The sequence below is a fragment of the Eucalyptus grandis genome, chromosome 11, assembly GCF_016545825.1.
Source record: "Eucalyptus grandis isolate ANBG69807.140 chromosome 11, ASM1654582v1, whole genome shotgun sequence".
Classification (NCBI taxonomy): Eukaryota; Viridiplantae; Streptophyta; class Magnoliopsida; order Myrtales; family Myrtaceae; genus Eucalyptus; species Eucalyptus grandis.
In genome coordinates this window covers 17,275,176-17,299,981 of record NC_052622.1, presented here as the reverse complement: position 1 = coordinate 17,299,981, position 24,806 = coordinate 17,275,176, and the positions used below count along the sequence as shown (strand labels likewise).

The window sequence follows — 24,806 nt, the reverse complement described above, 5'->3', positions numbered from 1 at the left end:
CAGGGACCTGAAATGGTTATTCAATAACCACTGAGACAACGTCTCAACAAGTTTAACCCCCTAAACCCCTATTAGAAAGAAAATATGCCCAAGGGTGGCCTAGCCACATCACATAGAAGACTTACCTCGCCTCAGCCTTCATCTGCAGGTTAGCACAATTTATATAATTCAATCACGTACAATTATGATAACCAAACAACCATGGCTCAATCACATTATCAAAACAATTCAACCACTTGGATCGTCTCAGCGATCAATCGACTCGGCCGATTACAGGTCATTCCAACAAATCAATTACTACTACCCATCTCGACCTGATAGGAAGATTTAGCAACCAAAGGGCAATCATGGCCCCACTCGGCACGACACATGTAATCAGGTGGTAATTCACGGCCTCATCAGGCACGACCTCTAATAGGTGGTATTTCACGGCCTCATCAGGCACAACCTCTAACAGGTGGTATTTCACGGCCTCATCGGGCACGACCTCTAAGAGGTGGTATTTCACGGCCTTATCGGGCACGACCTCTAATAGGTGGTATATCACGGCCTCATCGGGCACGACCTCTAATAGATGGTATTTCACGGCCTCATCGGGCACGACCTCTAATAGGTGGTATATCACGGCCTCATCGGGCACGACCTCTAATAGGTGGTATATCACGGCCAATCGCCCATTCATTTCCACACTTAGGATTTTATAAAGAGTCCATATTTATCACAATCAACACTCAATTCGCCACATCCATTCATCAAATTCAAATTCTAAATGCACAACAGCGATCGGCACGAAATTCTGAGCAAATAAGGTCCCAATGAAAATTTTCGGAATTTAATAGATAATTAAATTTATTCCGAAAATTAATTAAATAATAATATCCATAGTTTTCGAAATCCACACTCAATTTATAATATCCAATCCTCAATTTCAAAATCCGAATGTACCGTAGCGACCGGCACGAAATTCTGAGCAACCGGGGTCAAAAATAATTTTTCCGTTTTTTTTTAAATAATAATATTTTAATAATTTCGGATTATAATATAATATAATATTTTCCAGAATTTCGAAGCACTTAAATAATTCAAAACTAAAATCATTTTGTGTCACATCAAGGCTTAACTTTAAATAACTTCTTTTAACCTTTAATTTAAACACACTTTAACATAAACCAACATCTTAATCCAATTTATAATTAAATGCACTAATCCACACACCTAAACTTACTTTATTTAAACTAAGCACACCTAGGGCATCATTAACACTCTAATCAAGATTTAGTGAGTTAAACTCATCGGATTAGCGAGCTGAGCGGACCAAAACGACGAGGACGACGCGAGGATCGACTTTCCCCAAGGCGGGCCAAGCATCCGGGCTCAGGAAGGCGGCCAAAACGGGCCAAAACCCCGCTGCAATACCTATTTTTGCAGCTACTGAGCAAGCTCGGAGGAGGGCTGATCCGGCGTCGGTTGGGGCGAGCAAGGGCGGCAAGGACTAGGCGGAGGTCCGGCGGGCTAAGGCGGGGGCGCACGGTGGCCGAGGCGGCTGAGCCGTGGCCTAAACGGCGAACAGCCTCCCCGGAGGCGAAGACGAGCGAGGACGATGGTGAGGGAGGCGGCTCGGGGACAGCAGCGGCGTGCGAGGCAGCGGACGGCGTGAGAGGGGTGCGCGACGGCGACGGGTTCCGGCGACGACGAACGGGCGGTCGAGCGGTGGACGAAGGGGGTGGTCGGGGCTGTTAGTTTCGTTCGGTTCTCCCTCTCTTCCCTCCAAGTTCCAACACAACTCCTTGATTCAAGGAAGAAGAAAGGCTTGATGTGACACCCCCACTTTTGGTGAGCTAATGGGTTTGCAACACTTGTCAACACCCCATTTGCTAGGCTTCAATCATCATGACATCACCAGCATGATGTCATCTTCCACTATCTCCTCTCCCACAACATTCTTCAATGGGTGCAATTTCATTTTCCGCCGAGGCATAAAATCTTGTACCTTAAATTCCTCAATTCCAATCAATTCTCTTCGAATTGAGTCCAATTAAAATCCATAAAATTAATCCATGATCCTCATAAGATATGTGACACCCCAGACTTCTAATTTCTAAATTCAATCTCAATTCCACGGTTAATTTCACTTTGGCACGATACTAGCGCGGCCCAACCTACTGGGTAGCTTTTAGAAATTTTCCCTGCATTTGACCTGTGGTTGATTATCTCAAGCCACAATCTACATCTTTGAAACATTGGCAACTTTCGGTTGTCGGGGTAATCTCAAGGTTTCAAATACGAACACAGGGTACCCAATCGATAGAAAAGTCGGTCCAGTGCCGATCGACAAGAATTGTGCGATCTAGTGGAATCACCCACACCTGATCACATGCCTCTGTCGAGTCAACCTATCTCCGGTCTCTAATCGATTTTTATTTATGCTGTAATGACCCTTGCAGATGAGCTCGGTCGAAAGATCGCTTCCTGGTCAAATTCTTGAGTATGATACATTAGAAACTCTTAACAGCTTCACCCGATAGACTAGTTTCCATATGAGTGGCCAACTCAAGGAAAAGAACTATATGCATGCCAACGAAATGCCCGTCTCAACTTATTGAAAATAGAATCGAAAAAATCGGGATGTCACACATGGAGTGATACTGAATGCAAAAAAAGTGATGAACATTATGCCAATATATGTTTAATGGCAAAATCAGAATCAGACTCAAACTTAGACAGTGAAATCGAGGTAAGTAATTTAAAAATTCCCACTAAAGTCTCAAAATACATTGATGAACTTTGTCTTAAAAGGATTTTCAAACTAAAAAGGGAGAATCCTACACTTAAGCAAACGGAAAATTCTTGGAAAGAAAAGTTTGAAAATCTTGACAAAAGTTTTGTTGTTTTAAAAGAAAATGCAGATTCTCTTTCAAAAGAAAATACATTTTTAAAAAATGATATTTCAAATATCTCAAAAAGGTTTTCAATGGGATCTGAGAAATTGGAAAAGATTTTTTCAATATAAAGACCTTATTATAACAAATCAGGTTTGGGAATGATTTCATAAACTATTCCTCTAATTGATTTTCCAAAAGTAAAGATAAGAATCAAACAAAGACCTACAAAAACTTTTTACAGAAATCATTTTCAAAAAGTCTTTGTAAAACCTGTTGGCCGAAGTGCTCTCAAATGTTATAAGTGTAATAGTTCAGAACACTTTGAGAAAGAATTTCCTATGGTTTAGACACCTGTTAAGAAGGAATGGGCAAAGACAGTATACTGCACTAACTCCCCTAGACCCAAGAAAATGTGGATACCAAAGAAAGCTTGAGTTTTTTTTTTTTAATTGCAGATCACTATCAAGAAAAATGTTATATGGTATTTGGATAGTGGCTGTTTGAGATACATGACTGGAGATTCAAGTTATTTTATAAAACTTGTTCAAACAAAAGGTGGAAAAGTCTCTTTTGGTGGAAACAACAAAGGAAGAATTGTTGGGTATGGAACTGTAAAGATTGGAAGTCTCATAATCAACAATGTCTCATTGGAAGAATGACTAAATTACAATCTACTCAGCATTAGCCAATTGTGCAACACTAGATTCAAAATCAATTTCCAAGAAGGAATATGCTCGGGAACTAGTAAAGATCTTTCTCAATTTTTTACTAGACAAAGACATGGGAACATTTATCTTCTGGATATAAAACCAAAAAGATCTCAATGTCTAATATCAATTCAAGATGAAGCAAATTTTTAGCATCGAAAGCTTGGCCATGTCAACATGAAGCAAATTGCCAAGATCTCATCCAAGAAACTTGTTCATGGATTGCCCAACCTAAAGTATCAAAAATCCGACTTATACACACCATGTGTGTTGGGAAAATAGGTTAGAAGTTCTTTTAAACTAATAAATCCGGTTCTTTTACTAATCGTGTTTTGCAACTCCTACATATGGATCTCTTTGGACTAACCAAAACTCAAAGCATTGGTGGAAAGAGATATTGCCTAGTAATTGTAGATGATTATTCTCGATTTACCTAGGTTTACTTTCTGGCAAGTAAGTCTGAAACTTTTTTCTCACTTTTCAAAGTTTGCCAAGAAAGTTCATAATGAAAAATGATATGATATCTCAAGCATACGGATAGACCATGGATGTGAGTTTGAAAATCAAGATTTTGCCAAATTCTGTGATGAATCTAGTTTTCAACATGTTTTCTCATCTCCATACACTCCAGAATAGAATGGAGTTGTAGAAAGAAAGAATAGATCTTTGCAAGAAATGGCAAGAACTCTTTTAATAGAAAGTAATATATATATATATATATATTTTTTTTTTTCAGGTTGAAACAGTTTCTACAGCTTGTTACATTATTAACAGAGTATTTTTAAGGCATATTCTAGAGAAAACTCCTATGAGTTATTCAAAGGAAAGAAGCCAATTGTTTCTTATTTTCATATATTTGGTTGCAAATGTTTTATCTTAAAAAATGTAAATGATCGAATTGGTAAGTTTGAAGAAAAATCAGACGAATGAATTTTCCTTGACTATCCAACTTCAAGCAAAGCCTATAGAGTATTCAAGAAGAAGAGTCAATTTGTGGAAGAATCTATGAACATCAAATTCCAAGACTCTATGCAGAATTAATTGATTCAGACTCAACCTGAAAAATCTAAACCTGCTTCAGACCTTGCAAAATCTACCTCCCCTAAAGTGACTCAGACTTCTGAAGATCAACAACGAAAAGAAGTTAAAGAATCAACTAAAGTAGAAGATCCGCAAACTGTCAGATCAACCAGTAACTGGAAGTACAAGTCTAGTCATCCCAAAGAACTCATCATCGGTAACATCGATAAATGAATTTGCACCAGATCCAAAAGACATGAAGAGTCTAGTGCTTTAGCACTTGTTTCTGAAATTGAACCCAAGACCGTAGATGAAGCCTTGAGTGATGAAAGATGAATTGAAGCTATTTAAGAAGAGCTTAGACAGTTCAGCATTAATGATGTTTGGGAACTTGTTCCTAAACCTAAAGGTAAGTCTATTATTGGAACTAAATGAATTTTGAGGAACAAAATGAGCGAAAAAAGGAAAAGTGGTTAGAAACAAAGCAAGACTCATGGCCAAAGGATATACGCAAGAAGAATGGATAGATTATGATGAGACCCACGCACCAGTAGCGAGGTTAGAAGCAATTAGATTATTACTGGCTTTTGCTTGCTATAAAAATTTCAAGTTATTCCAAATGGACGTCAAAAGTGCATTCCTAAATGGATTTATCCAAGAAGAAGTTTATGTGGAACAATCACCTGGATTTGAAGACCCAAAAAGACCAAACTCAGTTTTCAGATTGAAAAATGCTCTATATGGATTAAAGCAAACGCCTCAAGCATGGTACAACAAGTTAAGTAAGTTTCTAATTCAAAGTGGTTTTGTCAAAGGAAAAGTGGATACTACCTTGTTTATTAAAAGAGAAGGTAAACACTTTTTACTTGTCCAAATCTATATTGATACACTTAACGAAAACCTATGCAAGAAGTTTTCTAAGTCTATGCTGAATGAATCTGAGATGAGCATGATGGGTAAACTATCATTCTTTCTCAGATTACAAGTGAAATAAATGAAGGAATGAATTTTCATTCATCAAGAGAAATATGCAAAAGATCTCATTAAAAAATTCAGATTGGAGAATTGCAAAAAGACTAAGATACCAATGTCAAGTTCTTCGAAGCTGGACAAAGATGAAAGAGGAAAGAAAGTTGACCAGAAGCTCTACAAGAGTATTATTGGTTCAATTATTTATCTTACTGCCTCTAGACCTGGCATTTTGTTTAGTGTTTGCATTTGTGCTAGATTTCAATCCGATCCCAAAGAATCTCATCTAAGTGCTACAAAACGCATCATCAAATACATTGCAACTACTTCAAAGTTAGGTTTTTGGTATCCCAAAAAGGGTGACTTTACTCTCATTGGATATTCAAACGCAAATTTAGCAGGTTGCAGAGTTGATAGAAAGAGTACTTCCAGTATTTGTCAATTGCTGGGAAACAGGACAGTATCATGGTTCTCAAGAAAGCAGAGTACTGTAGCACTTTTAACAACAAAAACAAAGCATGTGGCTCTTGGAAGTTGTTGTTCTCAAATTTTGTGGATAAAGCAACAACTGAGAGACTTTAGAATTGAAGATTCATGCACCGAGATCAAATGTGACAACACCAGCGCAATCAATCTTACAAAGAATCCAATCCTTTATTCAAGAGCAAAACACATAGAAATTCCACATCATTTCATTAGAGGTCATGTTTAGAATGGAGAAGTTTTGATACAATTCATTGACTCAAAAAATTAGTTGGCGGATATATTTACAAAGCCACAAGAGAAAAGTCTAGTTGAGTCTATTCGCACCAGACTAAACATAACATCTTTTATCAAGTAAAGTGTAGAAGTGCTCAAAACTTAAAGGTAAAGTCTGAAGTTGTTCAGACTCAAAATAACTAAAAGTTATGACTGTAAGTTATTTCGATTACAGTAATTTAAATTTTTAAGGTACGGTTACTCTTTAATTGCTAATTGATTGTTATAATTATCTTTTCCGAGTTTTTGAATTTATGGCAATTTTTCATTTTCAAAAAGGCAGTTATTCATTTTCGAAAAGGCAGTTTTATTTATTCCTTGTGACGATTCATATACCTCGTTTCATTTGTTGTATATATTGTTGTTTTCTTCTTAGTTTTCACTTACAAACCCTAGATCACAAAACTTCACTTTCTTAAATTTTCTCTCTAGTTTAATCAATAAAGTTCTCATTTTTTTTTTGCAAATCGAGCTTGAGAAATCTCTCAAAGACTGTGATAATGTCTTCCCAAAGAAAATCCTCGAGGATCGCAAGCAAGGGATCACAACATATGCATGAGGGTCCTACGCACTATGATCTGATTGAGGAAGAAGACTCTCTAAGGAAGCAGCATAGTCAACAACAACATTCTCAACCGTGCCACTCTTCTCAGGCTAGAACACAAGTGCCCTCGCAACAACAAGCAAAGGAAGAAATCATTGAGAATGTGGAACCTATATGGTCTCTTAAGCCCACATTTCTTTTCAAACTCTACACCGCTTTGAAGGAAGGTGGTTCTGCAATGACCTTTATTGATGAGTTTTTGAGCAAGAAAGGATACAAAAATAAAACTCATTTTTTAAGGATGATGGAGAGTTTGGGCATTGCTCTTGCTGGTTCGGCAGAAAAGGCTTTCGCAAATTTCCCAAGTGATCCACGGTTTGGATCATTTAATCAATCTGAAGGAAAAGATGACGATGAGAGGATGTTCACTCACTTTAAGCCTAGGATAGGTGTTGCTGCGAACATTCGTGGTGAAAGAATGGATCTTTTTTGTTCTAAGGAGCACCGGAAAGTTTATTCTAAATTGTTGAAGTGAGGGGTGATGAACCCGAGGAGTGTTGATTTTGACTTTCTTGATTCATTGAACGTGAATTTGCGAGAAAATTTTACATTACTTCAACTCGAACGCTTTTGCTCTGAGACAACTGTTGCTCATCCAGAACTTACAGCTTATTTCTATTCCAATCTATCCTTTTTAGATGTGAATAGTTTTTCTTTTAGTGTGAGAAATCAGGATTTCGTGGTCAATATGGACACTTTGGCTGATGTGATTGGGGGTGGAAAGAGGGTGTTTCTAACCAATCAGTATGTCTAATGCTCATGCTGCCGTGGAGCTTGTTCGAGATAGGATTGCTAAAGGCTGGATTTCTTACTCTAGAATGAATGCCTTCAATATCTTGCTCTACAAGATTGTCATTAACTGTCTCAGACTCAAATCCACATCAAAGACTAATGTCTCAGACTCTAAAGTGAAGTTAATGTATGCCATTAACATTGGTTATAAGTTCTCTCTACTTCACATTATCCTTATGCACATGTATCGAACAGTGATAAAGGACAATGGACAACTCCCTTATTCTGCTCTTGTCACTTGTTTGTTTAGACACCTTAACATTCAACCTCCCAAAATTATGTGTGTTTGAACCATTTATCCAATAGTAGTGGGACTGAAGATGGTTTCTAAGATACGTCTGAAGGAGCTAAATAAGGCTTTGGAAAGATTTAAGATGAAGACCCCAGTCAAGGCACGTCAAAACTCTGCGGGTGGAAAAAGGAAAGGCAATGACCCCTTAACAGCACCAACTAAGAAGAGGAGAGAACTCATCTGGTAGGATGAAGAAGATGAGGATGACATGACTATCTCCGTTGTTGCCTTGAAGAACTTACAGAGGATCAAGAGAACCAAGACGTGGTAGAAGAGACAGAGCAAAGAGACGAAGAGAGAGAAACGATGAGGAAAGAAGAAGAAGAAAGAAAGAACAAAAATAAGAAAAGGGAAAAAGAGATCAAGAAGAGGATCATGGTGATTCTTATGCAGAGGAGGAAGGACAAGATCATCATGATGCTAAAGAAGAGCAAGAGCAAGAAGAGTACTTTTCTCCACTCAAAGGCACTGAAATAGGGGGAGCTGCTGATAAAAGAGATAGTTCTTCACTTGCTTTTACTAGTGATGATGTTAGTCGTTCTCTTGCCAATCCAAAGGATGTGTATGTCTCTCACTTTCCTGAAGGTGGTAATGAGCTTTCATCTCCAAGTTTAGATGTTCGTGTTGAAGTTCCATCATCAGCCAACACTCCACAAACCGATTATGCTGAAGCAAGTACTCAAACCGACAACTGAGCAGACTTTAAAAGATTGATGGAGCTTCTTCTAGAAATCAAAGCTCAGGTTTATGGATTGGGATGTGAATTTCAGACCATGCAAAATGCTCATAAAGCCACTTCAGTTTCTTTGCACGACTAAGTATAAGCCCTCAATCTTCAAGTTCAAGCAACTGCAAAGGGTGAGGATATAGAGCAACTGAAGGAGGATCTGAGGAAGCTGAAGGAGATTGTCAAGTCTATGGGAGATTTCTCGCCCATTCGCATCCCTAAGCAACCTTGAATTTATCCAATATATATATATATATATATATTATATTCTCCACTTTTTGCTGTTGACAAAAAGGGGGAGAAAGTTTGTGCAGATTTGACTTGGCTTAACTTTGGTTTGGACCTTTGTCACGTCCCGATCCTCGGGCACGTACACATCCTTCTACTTAGTCGATTTTATTATGCGATATCCCAGGACTATGTATCGCCGACCCTTTCATTTTCAATAGTGCATGTGGAAGCAATTATTAATCCCCAGCCAATAAAATGATGGGATAGAAAAGTAAGGCCATATTTTTCATATTCAAATCCACAACCATACTTTTATAGAGGGCATAACTCAAAGTACTTCACAAAACTATTCACAACCTTGTGGTCTTACTCTATTCACATATAAACAGGGTTCACAAAAGAGGATGGGACCTCAGTCCTCATCCGGGTCGTACTTAGGATCATCATGATCCTCTTCTGACTCTTCTGTCTTGTTTTCCTCCTCCTCAGACTTCTCGTCTTCTTCAGGCTCTTATTCTACCGACTCCTCCTCAACATTCCCCCAATCCTCGTCCTCCTCTAGACCTTCCACTTATTGTTCCACGATCTCACCTTCCTCAAAATTTTCATCCTCTACAATGTATACTGAGGACAACGACTCACTCCCAAGCGCAGGGTCTCTAGCATCGTCTACGCCTCCATCTTCGAGGTCTGCAGTCCCCTCACCAAAAGCTTTCTTCAAGACGTAGTGAGGTATTTCATCTTCAGGGATGGGACCTATTCTTCACCCATCATGATAGTAGTGATACCAACACTGATACTCATGGGGCCTTAGGCCATCCTAGCCGACTTCAACCCACACCGTCAACTCAATCAAAACGTATGCTAATCCTTCTGGATGACCATGAACATGCAAGTGAGTTTCTTTCTCGGTAATGTCCACTGGAATGCCAAACTGCTCTGGAGGAGGGGGAGGTACCGGTGCTGCCATCTAGGGGCCTGAAATGGTTATACAATAACCATTGAGACTACATCTCAACAAGCTCTAGCCCACTAAGACTCGATTAGGAAATTAATACACCATATGGTTGCCTAAGCACAGCATGAATCAGAAGACTTACCTTGGCATTAGTCCCAACCTACAATTCAGGGTTATATACAGATGCTTCATATATATTGCACCAAACAATCAATCAATTCCCAACAATCGGATCAAATCATTGATCAATCGACCTAGTCGATTATATATCAATTGGACCATTTCTAGGTCATTTCCAATCTTCAAATCACACGTACACTCTCGAGCGTCTTTTTCGCCAATGTGATGTATGCAATGGACAGCACTCGTGCGTTCTTTAAGATGCCGTTTTCACCAGTGATATCCTTAATCACTGAACCACGTATGTCCATAATAACGCATGCGATAGACAGCACTCGTGCGTTCTTTAAGGCACCGTTTTCACTAGTGATTTCCTTATCACCGAATCATGCATGTCTATACTGATGCAGGTAATAGACAGCACTCATGCGTTCTTTAAGGCGCTGTTTTCACCAAGTGATTTCCTTATCATCGAACCACGTATGTATATACCTCATATCCGATCGCTCTCAGCCAAGAGTATTCTCAATTCAATCTCACGATTCTCTCCACTTTACAACTCATCAAGGCATTAACAATGCTAAATAACCATACTCAGCCGTCTACCAATCAATCATTCAATTTCACTCAATTTCAATCAATTTAAGAATAATTCCTCAATTTGCATAATTAATTCAATTCAGCACAATGAAGAGCCCATATAAATAAACGGACTACACCACGACAATCAGCACAAAATTTCAGTGGACTTCGGAGGCCGTCGAGAGGAGAGAATTCGCCAGCAAGAAGGCGAAGCTTGCCGCTGCCGAGCTCGCGAAGTTATCGCGACGCATGAACGGTAAGCTGAGTCTGTCTCCCATTTTCTTTCTTTCCGTGCTGTACTTAGCGCATGCTTTTCACTTCTAGTACAGTTTGGTGAGGGGGAAGATATTACTTGGCCTCTCATTGAACACGGTACAAGTGTAGTTTTTCATTTTTGTGGCCTTAGACATCGGATAAGCTGCTGCTCTTCACTTCTAGTACCAACTATGGATCTGCCTTGCCCGTTTATGGACGTTATAGTATTGTTTTCCTGACTTAAGTAGACATAGTCGGAATATATGTATCTATGAATGCATGAATAAAGTTGCTGCTGGGCTTCATTTTGGGACAATGTTGGCTGCATTTCCGATGTGTATGTACATGATTTTGTTGTGCTGATTTCTTTTTGGAGTTCGTGGCAGATAATGAGGCTGGGCAGTCGTTTATTTCCTACATTAGTGCAAAGGTAATTTAATGAGGTTTATTATTAGTTTGCCGCTTGTACATTAGGCTCCAAGAACCCCAAGGGTGCTTTGAGGGAGTGTCATCCTAATACACGTTGGTTATTTTTTGGTTTTTTCACCATAGATACTTGACAGCATTCAAGTCTCCATCAGAAATGTTCATATTCTATACCAAGCTAATCAGAACAACTTGCAGAGTACTTCTGTAAGTTCTACTCTTTACCGCATCCATCATACTGCATTTTATGCCATATGGATAGTTCTTATTCATTTCATTGCATTTTAATGTCTACCAAATTGATGAGCAACCCGGGGCCTAGCATTTTCCCTTGTTGATTGACGCTCGTTTAGTATTTTGTCTTATTAGCAGATGATGAAACACATGATATTTTAATCCATCAAAAGCCCCAAATACTGGGATATGGTGATTAGCAGGTGTTTCACATTAACATTATATGGCTATGGAATTTAGAATCTTTTTTATTTTTATTTTTTTTGCCAATTAATAATGAATATATTGATGTAAGACGCAATGGAATGAGATCGCAACTGCACATTGGCAGCCCCTAGGAAGTTGCAGTTTACTTGCAGACTGATATTTCTTTGTTGTTAGAGCTTGAGGTACCACTGGTGTATCAATATTGGATTACAAAAGATAGAGAAAGCACCTTCCTTTTTTGACTTAACCCCTTATTGTCCTAGTTTCCTCTCCCTCGAAAAATTAATATGGTACACAGTAATTCTAGTTCTGGTATAGGCGTTCATTCTTCTCTAACACAATAATACCCACCCGTTGTTGTGGGCATGATGTCCCCAATTCATGATGGAGTCTTTAGATTTTAATTTCTCTGGAAAATTTATTGCTTAGAAGAAGATATACTTGTTTTCATCCTTATATTTCTGTGGTATATTGCTCTTTTGATAACCGTATGACCTTGTTTCAAGTTGCTGTCCAGTCTGACCAGAAAAAAGATAGTTGCTATCTAGGCAATGATTTTCATCTTCAAAATTTTCTTCGCTTTACAGATTTCTTCTGATTACATTATTTCTCTCTGTTTGTTTTATTCCCTGCACTTACAGGCATGACGCCTTCTGTATTCCCTACACTTACAGGCGTAACCCTTTTAAATAAGTGGCCACTTGAAATGTGAATTCAGTTTCTCCGCTGTATCTGCTAGTGTTTTATCTATAAGTCCACCGGACATCCATTCTGACAACTTTTTATATTTCACAGGCGCAGATGATTTTTGGTTTGAAGTTATCCAGCTTAAAAATTATGAAGCAGATGTCTGTTAGGTAATATTTATATCGACTGTTGATTAGGTCTCATCCTCATTTTCTTAAATGGTTTTATGGGAATTGATTGGATCTGTGATGTCAGTAGAGGGTGAATTAGGGCTTGGCAGTATATGTGTTGCTGTTCTGAGGAAACTTCATAAGTCAACTTGATCCCTCTCTTTATCTTCTATTTGTCATAAGAAAGGCATTTGGAGCTTTTGAAAGAGAGAAACTTCCTTAGCGGTTTTCACTTATGGTTGAGATAACTTTATGGAGAAACATAGTGAAAATGTCGGATTGCATTTACAAGTTCTTGCAGATAGTGTACATTAACTAGCCTTGTATTTTATGTCCTCTTTTAAAAACTGTGTGTACATGTTGGCACCCCTTCGTGTCCTCTGTTGAAACATTTAGCTTATTTGCTTATAAAAAAGGAGAGAAAAGCCAGCATTTGCATCAACTCGAGATGGAATTGGGGAATTAGATCATCTATGGAAGAGTGGGAGGGGAGGAATAGGAGACAGGAAAAATATGGAGGTATTTTAATAGTCCCTTCTTCAGGAAATATGTACAAAATGAATTGAACGAAAAATAAATAAATTATAGGGTCAGCTTTTTAGCAATCACTTAAAGATGGAGTGAAAAAGGTAGAAATTAACAGATTTTCCTTTTTTCCCTTGAAATAGGTTGTAACTTTCCACTTTCAGGGTCATAAAAGGAATTTCACTGATCAAATATTTTCTCTCTTCAATTTTTGCTCTATTTGAAACAAGTTACTCTATCTTAACTTTCATTATCATGCTTCCAAACAACATGGAAGAAAGTAGTACTCTTCTCATCAAAATTCATATCATCCAATTTTTTTTCTTTTATTTTCTCCTCTCCCTCCCAAACCCAGCATTAAGAAAGTTCAGTATATTGCTTTTCCAATTTTGAGCAAATCACAGGTATTTTTGTGGTTAACTTACAACTCTCTAATACTTTTGATCATTAAGTTGTGCACAACTTTTGTAATTTACAATGCAAAGAAGATTTCTTATAATGGTGAACTGAGTAAGCGTGCTAAATTTTTAAAGTGTTTCTCTGGGAGGTATTCTATAGGTAGTGCAAGTCCAGCTGCACAGTATTGATCTGTAGTAAGACATATTGCTAAATGTCTCTCCCAGTATCAATATGCTTTTTCTTTGACTTGGTTTTAGACATGGTTTAGTTGCTGGTGAGTTAAAGAGTAATTGCTTATTAGTGGTAAGTTGCAACATACAATGCCTGGGAGCTTAAACTTCATAAAATGCAAGCCTGTATGATGATGTTTCTATGCGCTTCTGTGAGTGAAGGAATGACTATAGAGGGCCTATCTTGGCATAGCTGCGGCTTTTGGCTTTAGCTTTGGCTTTTGGCCTTTGCTTCAGTTGCGCTATATTTTAATGTCCGCCGCATGATCATTATCATTCTTCCACAATCCTGCTAATGAGGTGGGCTTATAATCTTACCATTTTCTGCAACCCTTCTAATTGGGCGAGATGTCTGAAATATGTGCATTACTGCTCAATATAGTGAGGCATGCTCATTTTCCCGCCTGAGATGTGGGAAGAGCCAAACTCACTGTATTTCAACAAATAGAAGGCCCATTATTTGATGATCTGGTTTTGAACTCATTTGGAAGTGAGGATACTTACATGCCTATTGACTTCTTTCTATTACTTGCCTTTACAGCTTTATGGTTCTTGTTTTATTGATTTTCGTCTTAGCGAGAGACCTGAAGTTCTCTTTTCTCCTTTGCCTAGCACAAAAGGCCAAGTCCACAAAGTTGTAGAGATCATGGGTTTAGAAGTCTACTGCAACACCTCCAATGGAGGTTCGAGTTTCAGGGACAATGTTCGGGATAGTCAATGCCTGAGCAATGCTAGTTGTGAAAGCAATCACTTTCACCCTATTCTAGCACCACTGAATGTGTCCGTGTCACTTTCGGTATGAGTTATCATCATCTTACCTATCCTTCCTTCTACAGACGCAGGAGTATATTTGTGGTCGATCCTGTAACTTATGCAGAAATTTGGTTTTCCTTGATGCTCGTGGCATTCAATGACCCGAATGACCCGCGAGCTGTTAATGGACACAGTTTTTCTTTCATCATTGGCCTCACTTTTTTTTTTTTTTTTTACCATTCTCGAAATAATTGATTTTCTAAACCATATGGCATCCCAGTTTCTGGTAGTTATGCTTATTTGTCAATTAAAAAAAAATCTTGTTCATGTGTGCATCTTGGATAAGGATGTAAGTATGAAATCAATAGTTGACCTCAATAATCAATCCATGATGCAACTCATCTTATGTAATGTTATTTGTATGGTCTCACTATCTTCTTTTGTCATCATTGTTATGCTCTTTCTTTTCCTTTTACAGTTCCTTTTGTACTTACCATAGGATCCAGTGGCTATCGTTAAGAATAATATTTTCGATGTGATACTTGTCTTTAATGTGGCATTATTTTCATTAAGTGCATGATGATTATAGGGTGGTAGATAGGTAGATGTATTCATCATTTGACTAGCTGTGTCAGGAGGTGCTGCTTCTTTTGTATTGAGGAACTCCTGAAGATTTTTTGTAGATCATTCCTAAAAGTGAACCCGGTTTCATCATAGATTAATTATTAAAGCTCATTTCAAAGAGATTGGTGTTGTTTCACTGAAGAGCAAAGATAATGGGTAATTTTCCTTTCCATGGGAAACAATGAAAAAGGTTTGACTGGCTAGTTGAACAACCCGGGAGAGGGATTTGGATTTACTCTGACATGTTATATGTAAGCTAAATGGATAGAGCATCAATTCCATTTTACATTGATCTGTCAGACCCATTTTTGGCCTGGAACTCTAGACTCAGTTGTGTATATTGTGGTATTGTTTTCATGAAGTGCATGGAGATTTATGGGGCAGTAGATTGGTAGATGTATTCATCCTTTGATCAGCTATGTCATTTGTAGCGAGGTTTTCCTGAAGGTTTTTTGTAGATCACTCCTAAGGGGGTAGTCAGTTTCCTTACAGATTAGTTATTTGAAGCTCATTTCTTCTTAAAGGGATTGATGTCGTTTCACTGAAGAGCAAAGATCATGAATATTTTTCATTTCCATTTGAAACACTGAAAATAGTTTGACTGGCTAGTTGAACAACTTGGGAGGGATTTGGATTTATTCCAACATGTTATATGTAAGTTGAACGAAGAGAGCATTGGTTCCATTTTACAATGATCTATCAGATCCTTTTGTTTTGTTTGGAACTCTATACTCTAGACTCAATTGCGTGTATTGTTGGACAGTTCCTCTGGGGATCTCTAAAATTTTCTCAAAGGCACAGAGAAATGAAGGGAAAAGAGAAGTTGTTCTTTTGGGGATGGGAAGTCAAATGTCTTTGAAAGTGTTCAAATACGAAGGTTGTAAACAAAGGAAATCCTATCTCAAAAGAATGGGAAAGCTGGTTGGGACTAAAAATGGAGGGTTGTTATTCAGTAAGCTTCTAGATTCTATTGACTAAATAGTTGGTTTGACTAATAGAGTTAGGAAATTTTTTTTCCTGTTGTAATCCCTAAATTCCTTTTCATAGAAGTGATTGAAGCGTTGCCTAACAGGGAAGGTGCCTCTAGGGCTGCTTTGTCGTGCTTCCTGTGATATTTCACAATGAGTCAAAATAATGTATTTGTCTATTTCCACTGGAGTTTTGTTCTACTGGTTTTCATCATTAACAGTTGTTCATTATAAGTTCTGAGTTCCTGTGTATGTCTTTGTTTAGGGGGCCTTCTTATGTTTGCTTGCAAAGTTGAACTTAGTTAATCATGCTTGTGCTGCTTTTGGTTTGATCTGTCTTAAATACGTGCTTTATGTTGTTAATAGTGGTTTCTACTATTCACTGGTGGTACCACAGCATTGATCCTAACGTGAATTTCAGATATTTTGTTGCCCCAATATTTGTTTGTTTTTGAAGATGTAGAAGTGATACTGATAAAACTCTGAATGTATTCTTCTTTTGGCCAAAATAATTCTGTTTGTATTTTCAGCTGACTGTTGAAGTTATTTCCATTGTAGGTCAATCGACCTGGGAAGCTTGATATAGACACTCCACAGTGGTCTGTCTGGGCTGAAATAACCAGCTTGGTTGGTTTGTGATCTAAAAATCTTTAGCATGTGATCTTTTAAATGATCGTATTAATTGTAGATGACATACTTGACGCATCTTTGACGCATCTTTGTTCTCTCAACTTGTATTAGGTAATATGTCTTGACGATTTTCAGCTTCGACAGATCTTGATGTTGTTGGACAACTTGACTATATGTCAACTAAGAGAACAGTATGTTTGAACTTTAATGTTTGTTTCTTATATTTTATCTTGTTCCTATGATTTAGATGCTCCTATAGTATTATGTGTACATTACATCTTTGTCAGTTCATGACTTTGCTTGGTGTTGCTTTTTGTGCTTACCTATTGCATTTTCTAGTCATGAAGTGTAGTTTCATGATTTTGTTCATTGTCCTGATTTGTGGAGCATATTAATCAACAATGGCTAGTTGTTTGCTGTGAGATAGATGATAACCACTTTTCAGATGGCTAGGGTCATGCTTCTGGTGAACTACTTACGCCCTGTCCTGTCTAATGTTATTTTGGCCAGAGAACATGTATGTTGAGTGTAGTAGTTGACAGACCTGAGCTCTAGAATCTCTACTCATTTATTTATTGCGGTGTTCTTTTTTAAAGAAAGAAAACCATATGGCTAGCATGTTGAGGATAGTTGATTGTTTATTCTCCAATCTCGTTGAGGGCTTAGGACAGCCAATGCCCATAATTAGATTTTGAGGAAGTTTTTATTTATAAATAGTTCTTGAGACAGATTATTTCCACGGAAGATTGAGAAAGTCCATCTACTGTGGTGCAGTGACAAAATGCTATATGTCAAACATGATGATGGAGGGATTGTCAATTTCTTAATTGATTGTCGCTTTCTTTATGAATCCTTTTTCCTTGTTGATCGTTTCATTAAAGTTTCATATTTTCTTTATCACTTAATTAGATTGGGAATATATCCAGGCCAATCTTCTAATGACATACAGTATTAATGGTACTTCACTGTTGATGAATTTTTTTCAGTGATAAATAAATCCTACCGACTTATTAAAAGCAAGAAAATCCTTTTCATGCTCAAATTTAATACGTGTAAATGTAGGTATGGACGTTACCGTCCATGGTCCAGTCCATTGCAAAGAAAGCTCAAAAACTGGCAGAAGCTGTGGTGGCACTATGCACAAGAATCTGTCCTGTCAGATGTTCGAAAGAAATTAAGGAAGACTTCATGGAGATACTTTGGTCAGCGAATGTGAGTTTCAGTATTTGATATTCAATTGCATTGTGGTTTTACTGGTTTGTATCCCTTTGGTGCTCTAATTGGGTAAAAGTAGATATTAAAAGAACTGTTGGTTCTACTGGCGGGAGATCTGGCCATATTTTGAAATTGTTCTTATGGAAAAGGGGTCAAATCGCTATAAACTCAACATGATGCACAGAGATCACTGGGCTTATACAATGGAATCAAAGAACATGTTTAAGAATCTGCTTATTAATGGAAGACCATTCTTACATGCTCGTATACTGACATCGCAACTTGCACTTGATGCTCTCTCTCTCTCTCTCTCTCTCTCATGGTGCAAGATAATTTGTCTATTGATTCATCTAATGTTTGCCGTAAGCAGTAACTTCTCAAAGCAATTGGCTTGTGGTTACCAAAGATATCGAATGAGAGATTTTTATTTTTATTTTTTTATATTTGACAAAACATGTAGAAGGTAGAAAGTTTTATGAACAAAATGGGTAGCCTACCTCTCTCCCAGATAAAGTCTTGGAAATGTGGCTATTTGTCTTGATAACTAATTTGCTTATGTGGATCTCAATTCATCTTATACTGTTCTTCTTTATCTTTTCTTTTTCTTGCTTTTAGAATGTTTATTTTATCATGTATTTTGGTTTTTCCAGATCTTGAAGCGTTGTCCTCAATTTTAAGTTTTTTTTATGTATACTCATCAGCCTGTAGTGGGCTGATCTTTGTTGTTGTTCCTTGGTTCTTTTGCCGGTTGTTTGGCTGTCCTTGCCTTTTCTTTGGCTGTCCTGCTGCCTTGTTGTTGCGGCTGTTGTTGTTTCTGTTGGCACCCTTCCACTCGTTTCGACTAGTGTGTCTTTATGAGTTCAAGGTTTTTGGTGCCAGACCTTTTGTGTAGTTTTGGTTAAAGCTCAATATATTCTTACCTTACCAAAAAAAAAAAAAAAAACTCATCGTCTTGAGAAGTTGATCTTTACTGGCATCACAGTATCTAATCTTACAGTTGACAAACTAAATTCTACTTGTCAAAATTAAGATTGATAAATATGATGGCAAGCTTTATGTTTTCCTTCTCACCTCAAGCAACGATGCATACATGGATACATGCACATCTGTAAGCTTGTCTGTTTGTACAGTTTCTTTTCGGGAAAAAGGTGCTGTTAAGGAAACATAAGGTTAAGAATCTGAAACTCTTTGTTTTTTCATTATGATGGCAGCATTAATCTTTGTACTAAAACCAAAAGCCATCCTCTCATCAGATAACTTGCACATACCTAAGCAGGAAGTTGATTAATACTCTATGGCTCGCCTTTCTTGAGCATTTCCTACTTGTGTAGCATCTTCCTGAGTTGGCAAGATGATCTCAAAATGTATTATTGATATGTAAAAGTCAACTACCTGTAAAATCGAAATCCCTTTAGATCTGGACAGTATTTTGCCCTCCCAAATCTCAAAAGCCGATGTTGGTGCTTCACTATGATCATGGTAATTGTTGACAACTTCAGCGTGAATGCGCGGAGTTTCTTCTTTTATGTTTAATTTGACAAGGAAGACCGAGGAGCTGAAAATTTATTTAAACTGGGCTGTGGATAATGATTGCTGCAACTAAAGGGCATCTTTTTCAATGGTTGTCATTGATGTGCGTTGCTATCTTCAAACATGCCAAATAATGCCAAATTTTACTCTGTTGCAGGAGCAATCGTCGGGAATATGTTAGCCTGTACAAAAAGAAATTAGTTTTTCTTCGGCAGGAGCAGGTGTGTTCCTCAACATGGATGAACAATTTATTTTTATATTTTATTGTAACTGTCACAAAACTGATTAGAGAACCCGCAGCAAGTAGAAAGAGAGAAAGAAGGAAGAGAGAAGAAATAGAGAGGAGGAGAAAGAGAACGTAAAAAGAAAGAAAGAGGGCTGTGGTTTTCTGTAATCACAGAAACCCTACACCCATTGTATTTATATTGAATATAAATTGTATATAACAATAATATCCTTATGTAAGTAAAAAAGGAAATAAAACTCTAATAATAAAGGAAACTTAATAAAGTAACTTAACACTCCCCCTCAAGCTGGAGCATATAGGTCGCCTATGCCCAGCTTGGAACAACCGGCAACAAAAAAGCAAGACGAAATAATGCTTTGGTAAACATATCAGCAAACTGATCTCTAGAGGCAACCTAAGAAAGTAGCAACCAGCTTCTGCGTCACATCATATGCTTAGTTTGCTCTTGAAAAACATGATTCCTAGCAATATAAATAGCTGCTTGATTATCACACATCATATCAATAGGTTGATTAATCGAAAATCCAAGCTCCCGGAGAAGAGATTTCAACCACAACAATTTGGCCACAGCATGTGCCATAGCACGATATTCAGCCTCTTAGTTTGTTCCTTCCTATAGATAGTAGAGCCCAATCAGTAATTGTAGTAGTTGTAGTAGTCGCAGTAGTAGCAGCAGCAATGATAGTAGTAGCAGCAGCAGTAGCAGCAACAGTAACAACCGCAGTAGTAGCGGTAACGGTAATAGCAGTAGCAACGGCAGTAGCAGCAGCAACGGTAGTAGTAGCAGTAGCAGCAATAATAGCAGCAACAGTAGTAGTGGTAGTAGCAGTAGTAGCAACAGCAACAACGGTAGTGGTAGTAGCAGCCGTAGCAGCAGCAACAACGGTAGTAGTAGTAGCAGTAGCCGCAATAGCAGCAGTAGTAGGAGCAATGGTAGTAGTAGGAGCAGCAGTAGCAACAATAGTAGCAGCAACGGTAGTAGTAGCAGCATTAGCAGCAACGGTAGTAGTGGTAGTAGCAGCAGTAGCAGCAGCAACAACGGTAGTAGTAGCAGCAGTAGTAATAGCAATAACAGTAGCAAGAGCAGCAATAGCAGCAGGAGGAGTCGTAGTAGTATCACTCATGATGATAATCTCAATATAAATATATCTACCACAGAAATCTCGATTCAAATAATTATATGCTTGATGGAAACCAGCAAGACCAGTCAACCATAATCAATAAAGTACTCCGATTCTTGAATCCGCTGATTAGTAAGTATTGTAATCCATGTTCACAAACCAAACCTGATGGATTTGATATCTTCCGATCTCATATGTATCAAAACTTGAAGAGAAAACCGATAAAAATTACAGCTTTAGGTGGCTGTGCACCAACCCTAGGGGACTCTCAAACCAGCAATAGGATCAAGTAATCAGGTAATTAGACCTGCTCTGATACCATGTCACAAAACTGATTAGAGAACCCGCAGCAAGTAGAAAGAGAGAAAGAAGGAAGAGAGAAGAAATAGAGAGGAGGAGAAAGAGAACGTAAAAGAAAGAAAGAGAGGGCTGTGGTTTTCTGTAATCACAGAAACCCTACACCCATTGTATTTATATTGAATATAAATTGTATATAACAATAATATCCTTATGTAAGTAAAAAAGGAAATAAAACTCTGATAATAAAGGAAACTTAATAAAGTAACTTAACAGTAACGATTCTCCTTTCTTACTACCTCTAGGATTTTCATCTTTTGTGTGTTGAATAAGGTCCTATAGATGTTTTTGGAGCTTTTTTGGCTTGTGATGCCTGAAATTTCTCCTGTTTCTCTTGGGATGCTAGGTGGTCATTTAGATGTCTGAGGTCCATACTTCATATGATTCTGGATATTGACATTTTGCTTGATGGAATAAAAAACATCCTTATACCTCAGAAGATGCAGATATATAATTGCCATACCTTATCGCCTAATGTTCACCCAACTAATTTTTTGAAACAGATAACTGCTTTCTTATGTCTTTGAACAAAATAAATTTCCAATTAAATCATCATATAGACAAAGTTAGTTAAAGAGATTCAAGTCCTTGGCATTCACGAAATCACTATCCAAACCCTCAAACATCTCTCGGGTTCCACTCTCTTTCCACGCTGTCAAAGATCTGAATTGTCTCTGGGACATGAATTTATTCTCTTTTGTTTGTTCTCTTCCATGCATACATCTCCTAACCCATTTGTAGCACAAAGCCTTGTTGGAATGCAATAAAAACTTGATAGCCAAACTGCCTTCAGAATGGGGAGTTTACTTATTCCCCATTACACAAGGCTGAAATGGTAACCTTCTCAACTACCTTCTCCCTGTGAAATCTCCTCTCAATGTTCTCAAGTGTCTTGGCTACTGCACTTGGTAGGGTGAACAATGATAGAAAAACCAGTAGAGGAACATGGCTTGATGTGTTAAGACGTATTGAGTATCATTTCCATTGGATTTGGCATCGGCATTTACTAGGTGCCATTACATTGAAATTGTGTTTTTGTAATTTAAATTGTAGAATGCCGTTTGCTTTGTTGGTCTTTGGTCAGTTTTGTGGGGCTTTCTGCTTCTCATTAATTCAATCAATGAATTATATGGCTTAGTGAGGGGATGAGAACTCATCTATCTCATTGTGTTGTAGATCTTCAGAGAAACTAATACTGGGTCAGATTCATAATGATAGATGGTTTGATGATATATGTGAAATTAACTTCAGAAATTTCCTAATAAAGATTTTTGTTCTCTTTGGAATCCTTTTTTATGGACCATATGCAATCTATCTACAATTTCCTCATGTCATTTCTTATCAAAACTGGGAAATATGTTTCATCATCTTATGAAATTCTACCTTCCTTAATATGATTAAGGACACGAAGAGAAGTATACACTAGTTAGACAGCTCTTAGTTGGAGGATAAGCATAATGCTCTCCTGTACCTGTTAAAAGTTTCTTTTGTGATAAAAAGATACTGAAGCATCTTGGACTTTGTTTTGTCACCTAAAGAGTTACATAAATTGGGGGCCAATCCTGAATACACCTAATCCTGTCTTCTTAGATGTTTTAACATCAAGTTATTTTGTTCATAGATGTTCAATTTCACCTTTTTTTAATCTTACGGAAAATCGTAGGTGCGATTTTGTTGTTAAGTGATAATACATGACTTCTTATCTAGTTTAAACTATATGGAGGTACCTGTTCCAGCCTTCTGCGAAATCCCTAATGTAGAACATTGTAAATCATCGCAGATTTTTCTAAAAGCTTCTTAAACCGCTAGATGAGATACATCCTGAATTTGGACCATGGAAAGTGAAGTTGTAATCATAGGAAATGGGGGGCCTGGAGATTTGACTTCAAAACATCCTACTTGGACCATATAATTAGAAATGAGAGAGACTTATAAGAATATAGGACCTGTTAACTCACACATTCTCAATTTATAATAGATGTTGTGCCACTAGCAAGTCTTTAATAGATCTCTTTTCCAATTAAATCCTCATTGTGGAGTCTGATTTTCTCAGTCTGTTGACGAACAAATTCTTGAAAAGTTGGAGCAAATGGAAAGAGCATCTGATATAGAAGATATTTTAAGTTATCGCTCGGTTGCTGAACGTGAACTCCAGGTACGATAGTGGTTTTGTCTCACAATCTGCTCCATTTATTTTTTAGTACTCAATAATATTGATGATTGCAGTGTGTGTTATAGTGACTAGTTTTCTGATGTTCTGATGGATTTTTATTTTATTTATTTTTTTCATGTGACTGGTCAAGCAAATATATTATTAGGTTCTTATCTAGTAATTCTATTTCTAGGAACTTTTATGTGAGTCTACCAATAATCATGTGGAACCGAGTCTTGAGAAGTCACGGAATGATGAGCGGTCATCAGGCAGGTCGCGTGGATGGTTAAATTGGCTGTCTCGTGGCATGCTTGGTGCTGGAGGTACTGACGACTCTGGTCAGTTTTCTGGCGTGGTTTCGGATGAAGTTATCAAGGTAACTTTCTCATGAGCAACTTATATTTCTGCTTCCATTTAATTGAAAAGGAAGATCATAAACAAAGATCTTTGAATGAGTTAAAATGCAAGTAATTTGATATTCCTTTACTCTGCCAGTGTCAAATTAGCGAAAGGTGTAACTAAGGCCAATTTAGTGACAACGATTACTCCAAATTGTCATGATAATTTTCGTCTTTGAAACTCTTTGACACTTATGCAGGATATATATGAAGCGACAGAATTCCATCCTCCATTATTAAGCAATGGGGACACTATTGCAAGTGATAACGTGTGTAGATGCAAAGTCAAGTTCTTAATTCATCGAATTTCTGCAACACTTCAAAGCATGTAAGGTTTCTATTGTTGATATGTTTAATTATTGTTCATCCGGATGCATGGCAGACAGGTTGATTTTACTGACTATTTAGGCTGTATTTACTTTTCTGACAAGCTCTTTATATATTTGTGATCATTGTTAAGCATCGGATCTTCTGCTTCCTCGTGTTTTTGGTGCTTAACTAGTTTTTTATTTTTTTACCTTTTGATTCTGGTGTCGTGTTAAGTTAGTATTTATTTTTCCACTTGAGTGTCTAAGTTCTATGGACAAGCTTGGGCAAGACTCTTAAGAGGCGCCTTTGGAACTTAATTTACATGTTGACTGGGATCTTTGCCTTATGAAGCTAGTTCATGTTATTGGAAGACCTGTGACTTTACAGGAAAATTGCCTAGTGTGGGATTGTGTTTGATTTGGAGGTGGTATGATAGGGCATAGTTTCAGTCCCAAAGTGTGTAAGTAGGATGCGAAAGAACCTAATTTGGACAAGTGCAGAACCAGAGACTGGTGGGTCTGCTTAGAAATTGATTGGAAAAAGCTCTAATCCCAGCAGGAAAAACCTCAACCTGGTAGTATTTTTATTAATGGATCTGTTCGGCAAAAGATGCCCGTGTTATATATTATTTAAAAATTTTTTTTGGGGGGTGTTTCAAAATGGGAAAATAAAGTAGATCAACGGAGTTAGAGGCACATATAATGTAATTATGTGAAAACATGAGTG

At 37.6% G+C, this 24,806-nt stretch overlaps 1 protein-coding gene across 1 annotated transcript in view; it reads left to right on the top strand.

Moving 5' to 3' along the window:
* The first annotated feature begins 10,809 nt into the window (after positions 1-10,809).
* The window catches only part of LOC104425177, a 53,705-nt gene continuing 39,708 nt past the window's right edge, over positions 10,810-24,806 (top strand). Inside the window, exons 1-12 of the mRNA XM_010037784.3 lie at positions 10,810-10,899; positions 11,285-11,328; positions 11,451-11,531; positions 12,561-12,622; positions 14,389-14,572; positions 16,680-16,748; positions 16,863-16,942; positions 17,814-17,963; positions 19,654-19,717; positions 23,275-23,376; positions 23,567-23,749; positions 23,972-24,099. Coding sequence (XP_010036086.2) covers positions 10,893-10,899; positions 11,285-11,328; positions 11,451-11,531; positions 12,561-12,622; positions 14,389-14,572; positions 16,680-16,748; positions 16,863-16,942; positions 17,814-17,963; positions 19,654-19,717; positions 23,275-23,376; positions 23,567-23,749; positions 23,972-24,099 — 1,154 coding nt within the window. The 5' untranslated portion in view covers positions 10,810-10,892. The remainder of the gene's footprint in view (positions 10,900-11,284; positions 11,329-11,450; positions 11,532-12,560; positions 12,623-14,388; positions 14,573-16,679; positions 16,749-16,862; positions 16,943-17,813; positions 17,964-19,653; positions 19,718-23,274; positions 23,377-23,566; positions 23,750-23,971; positions 24,100-24,806) is intronic.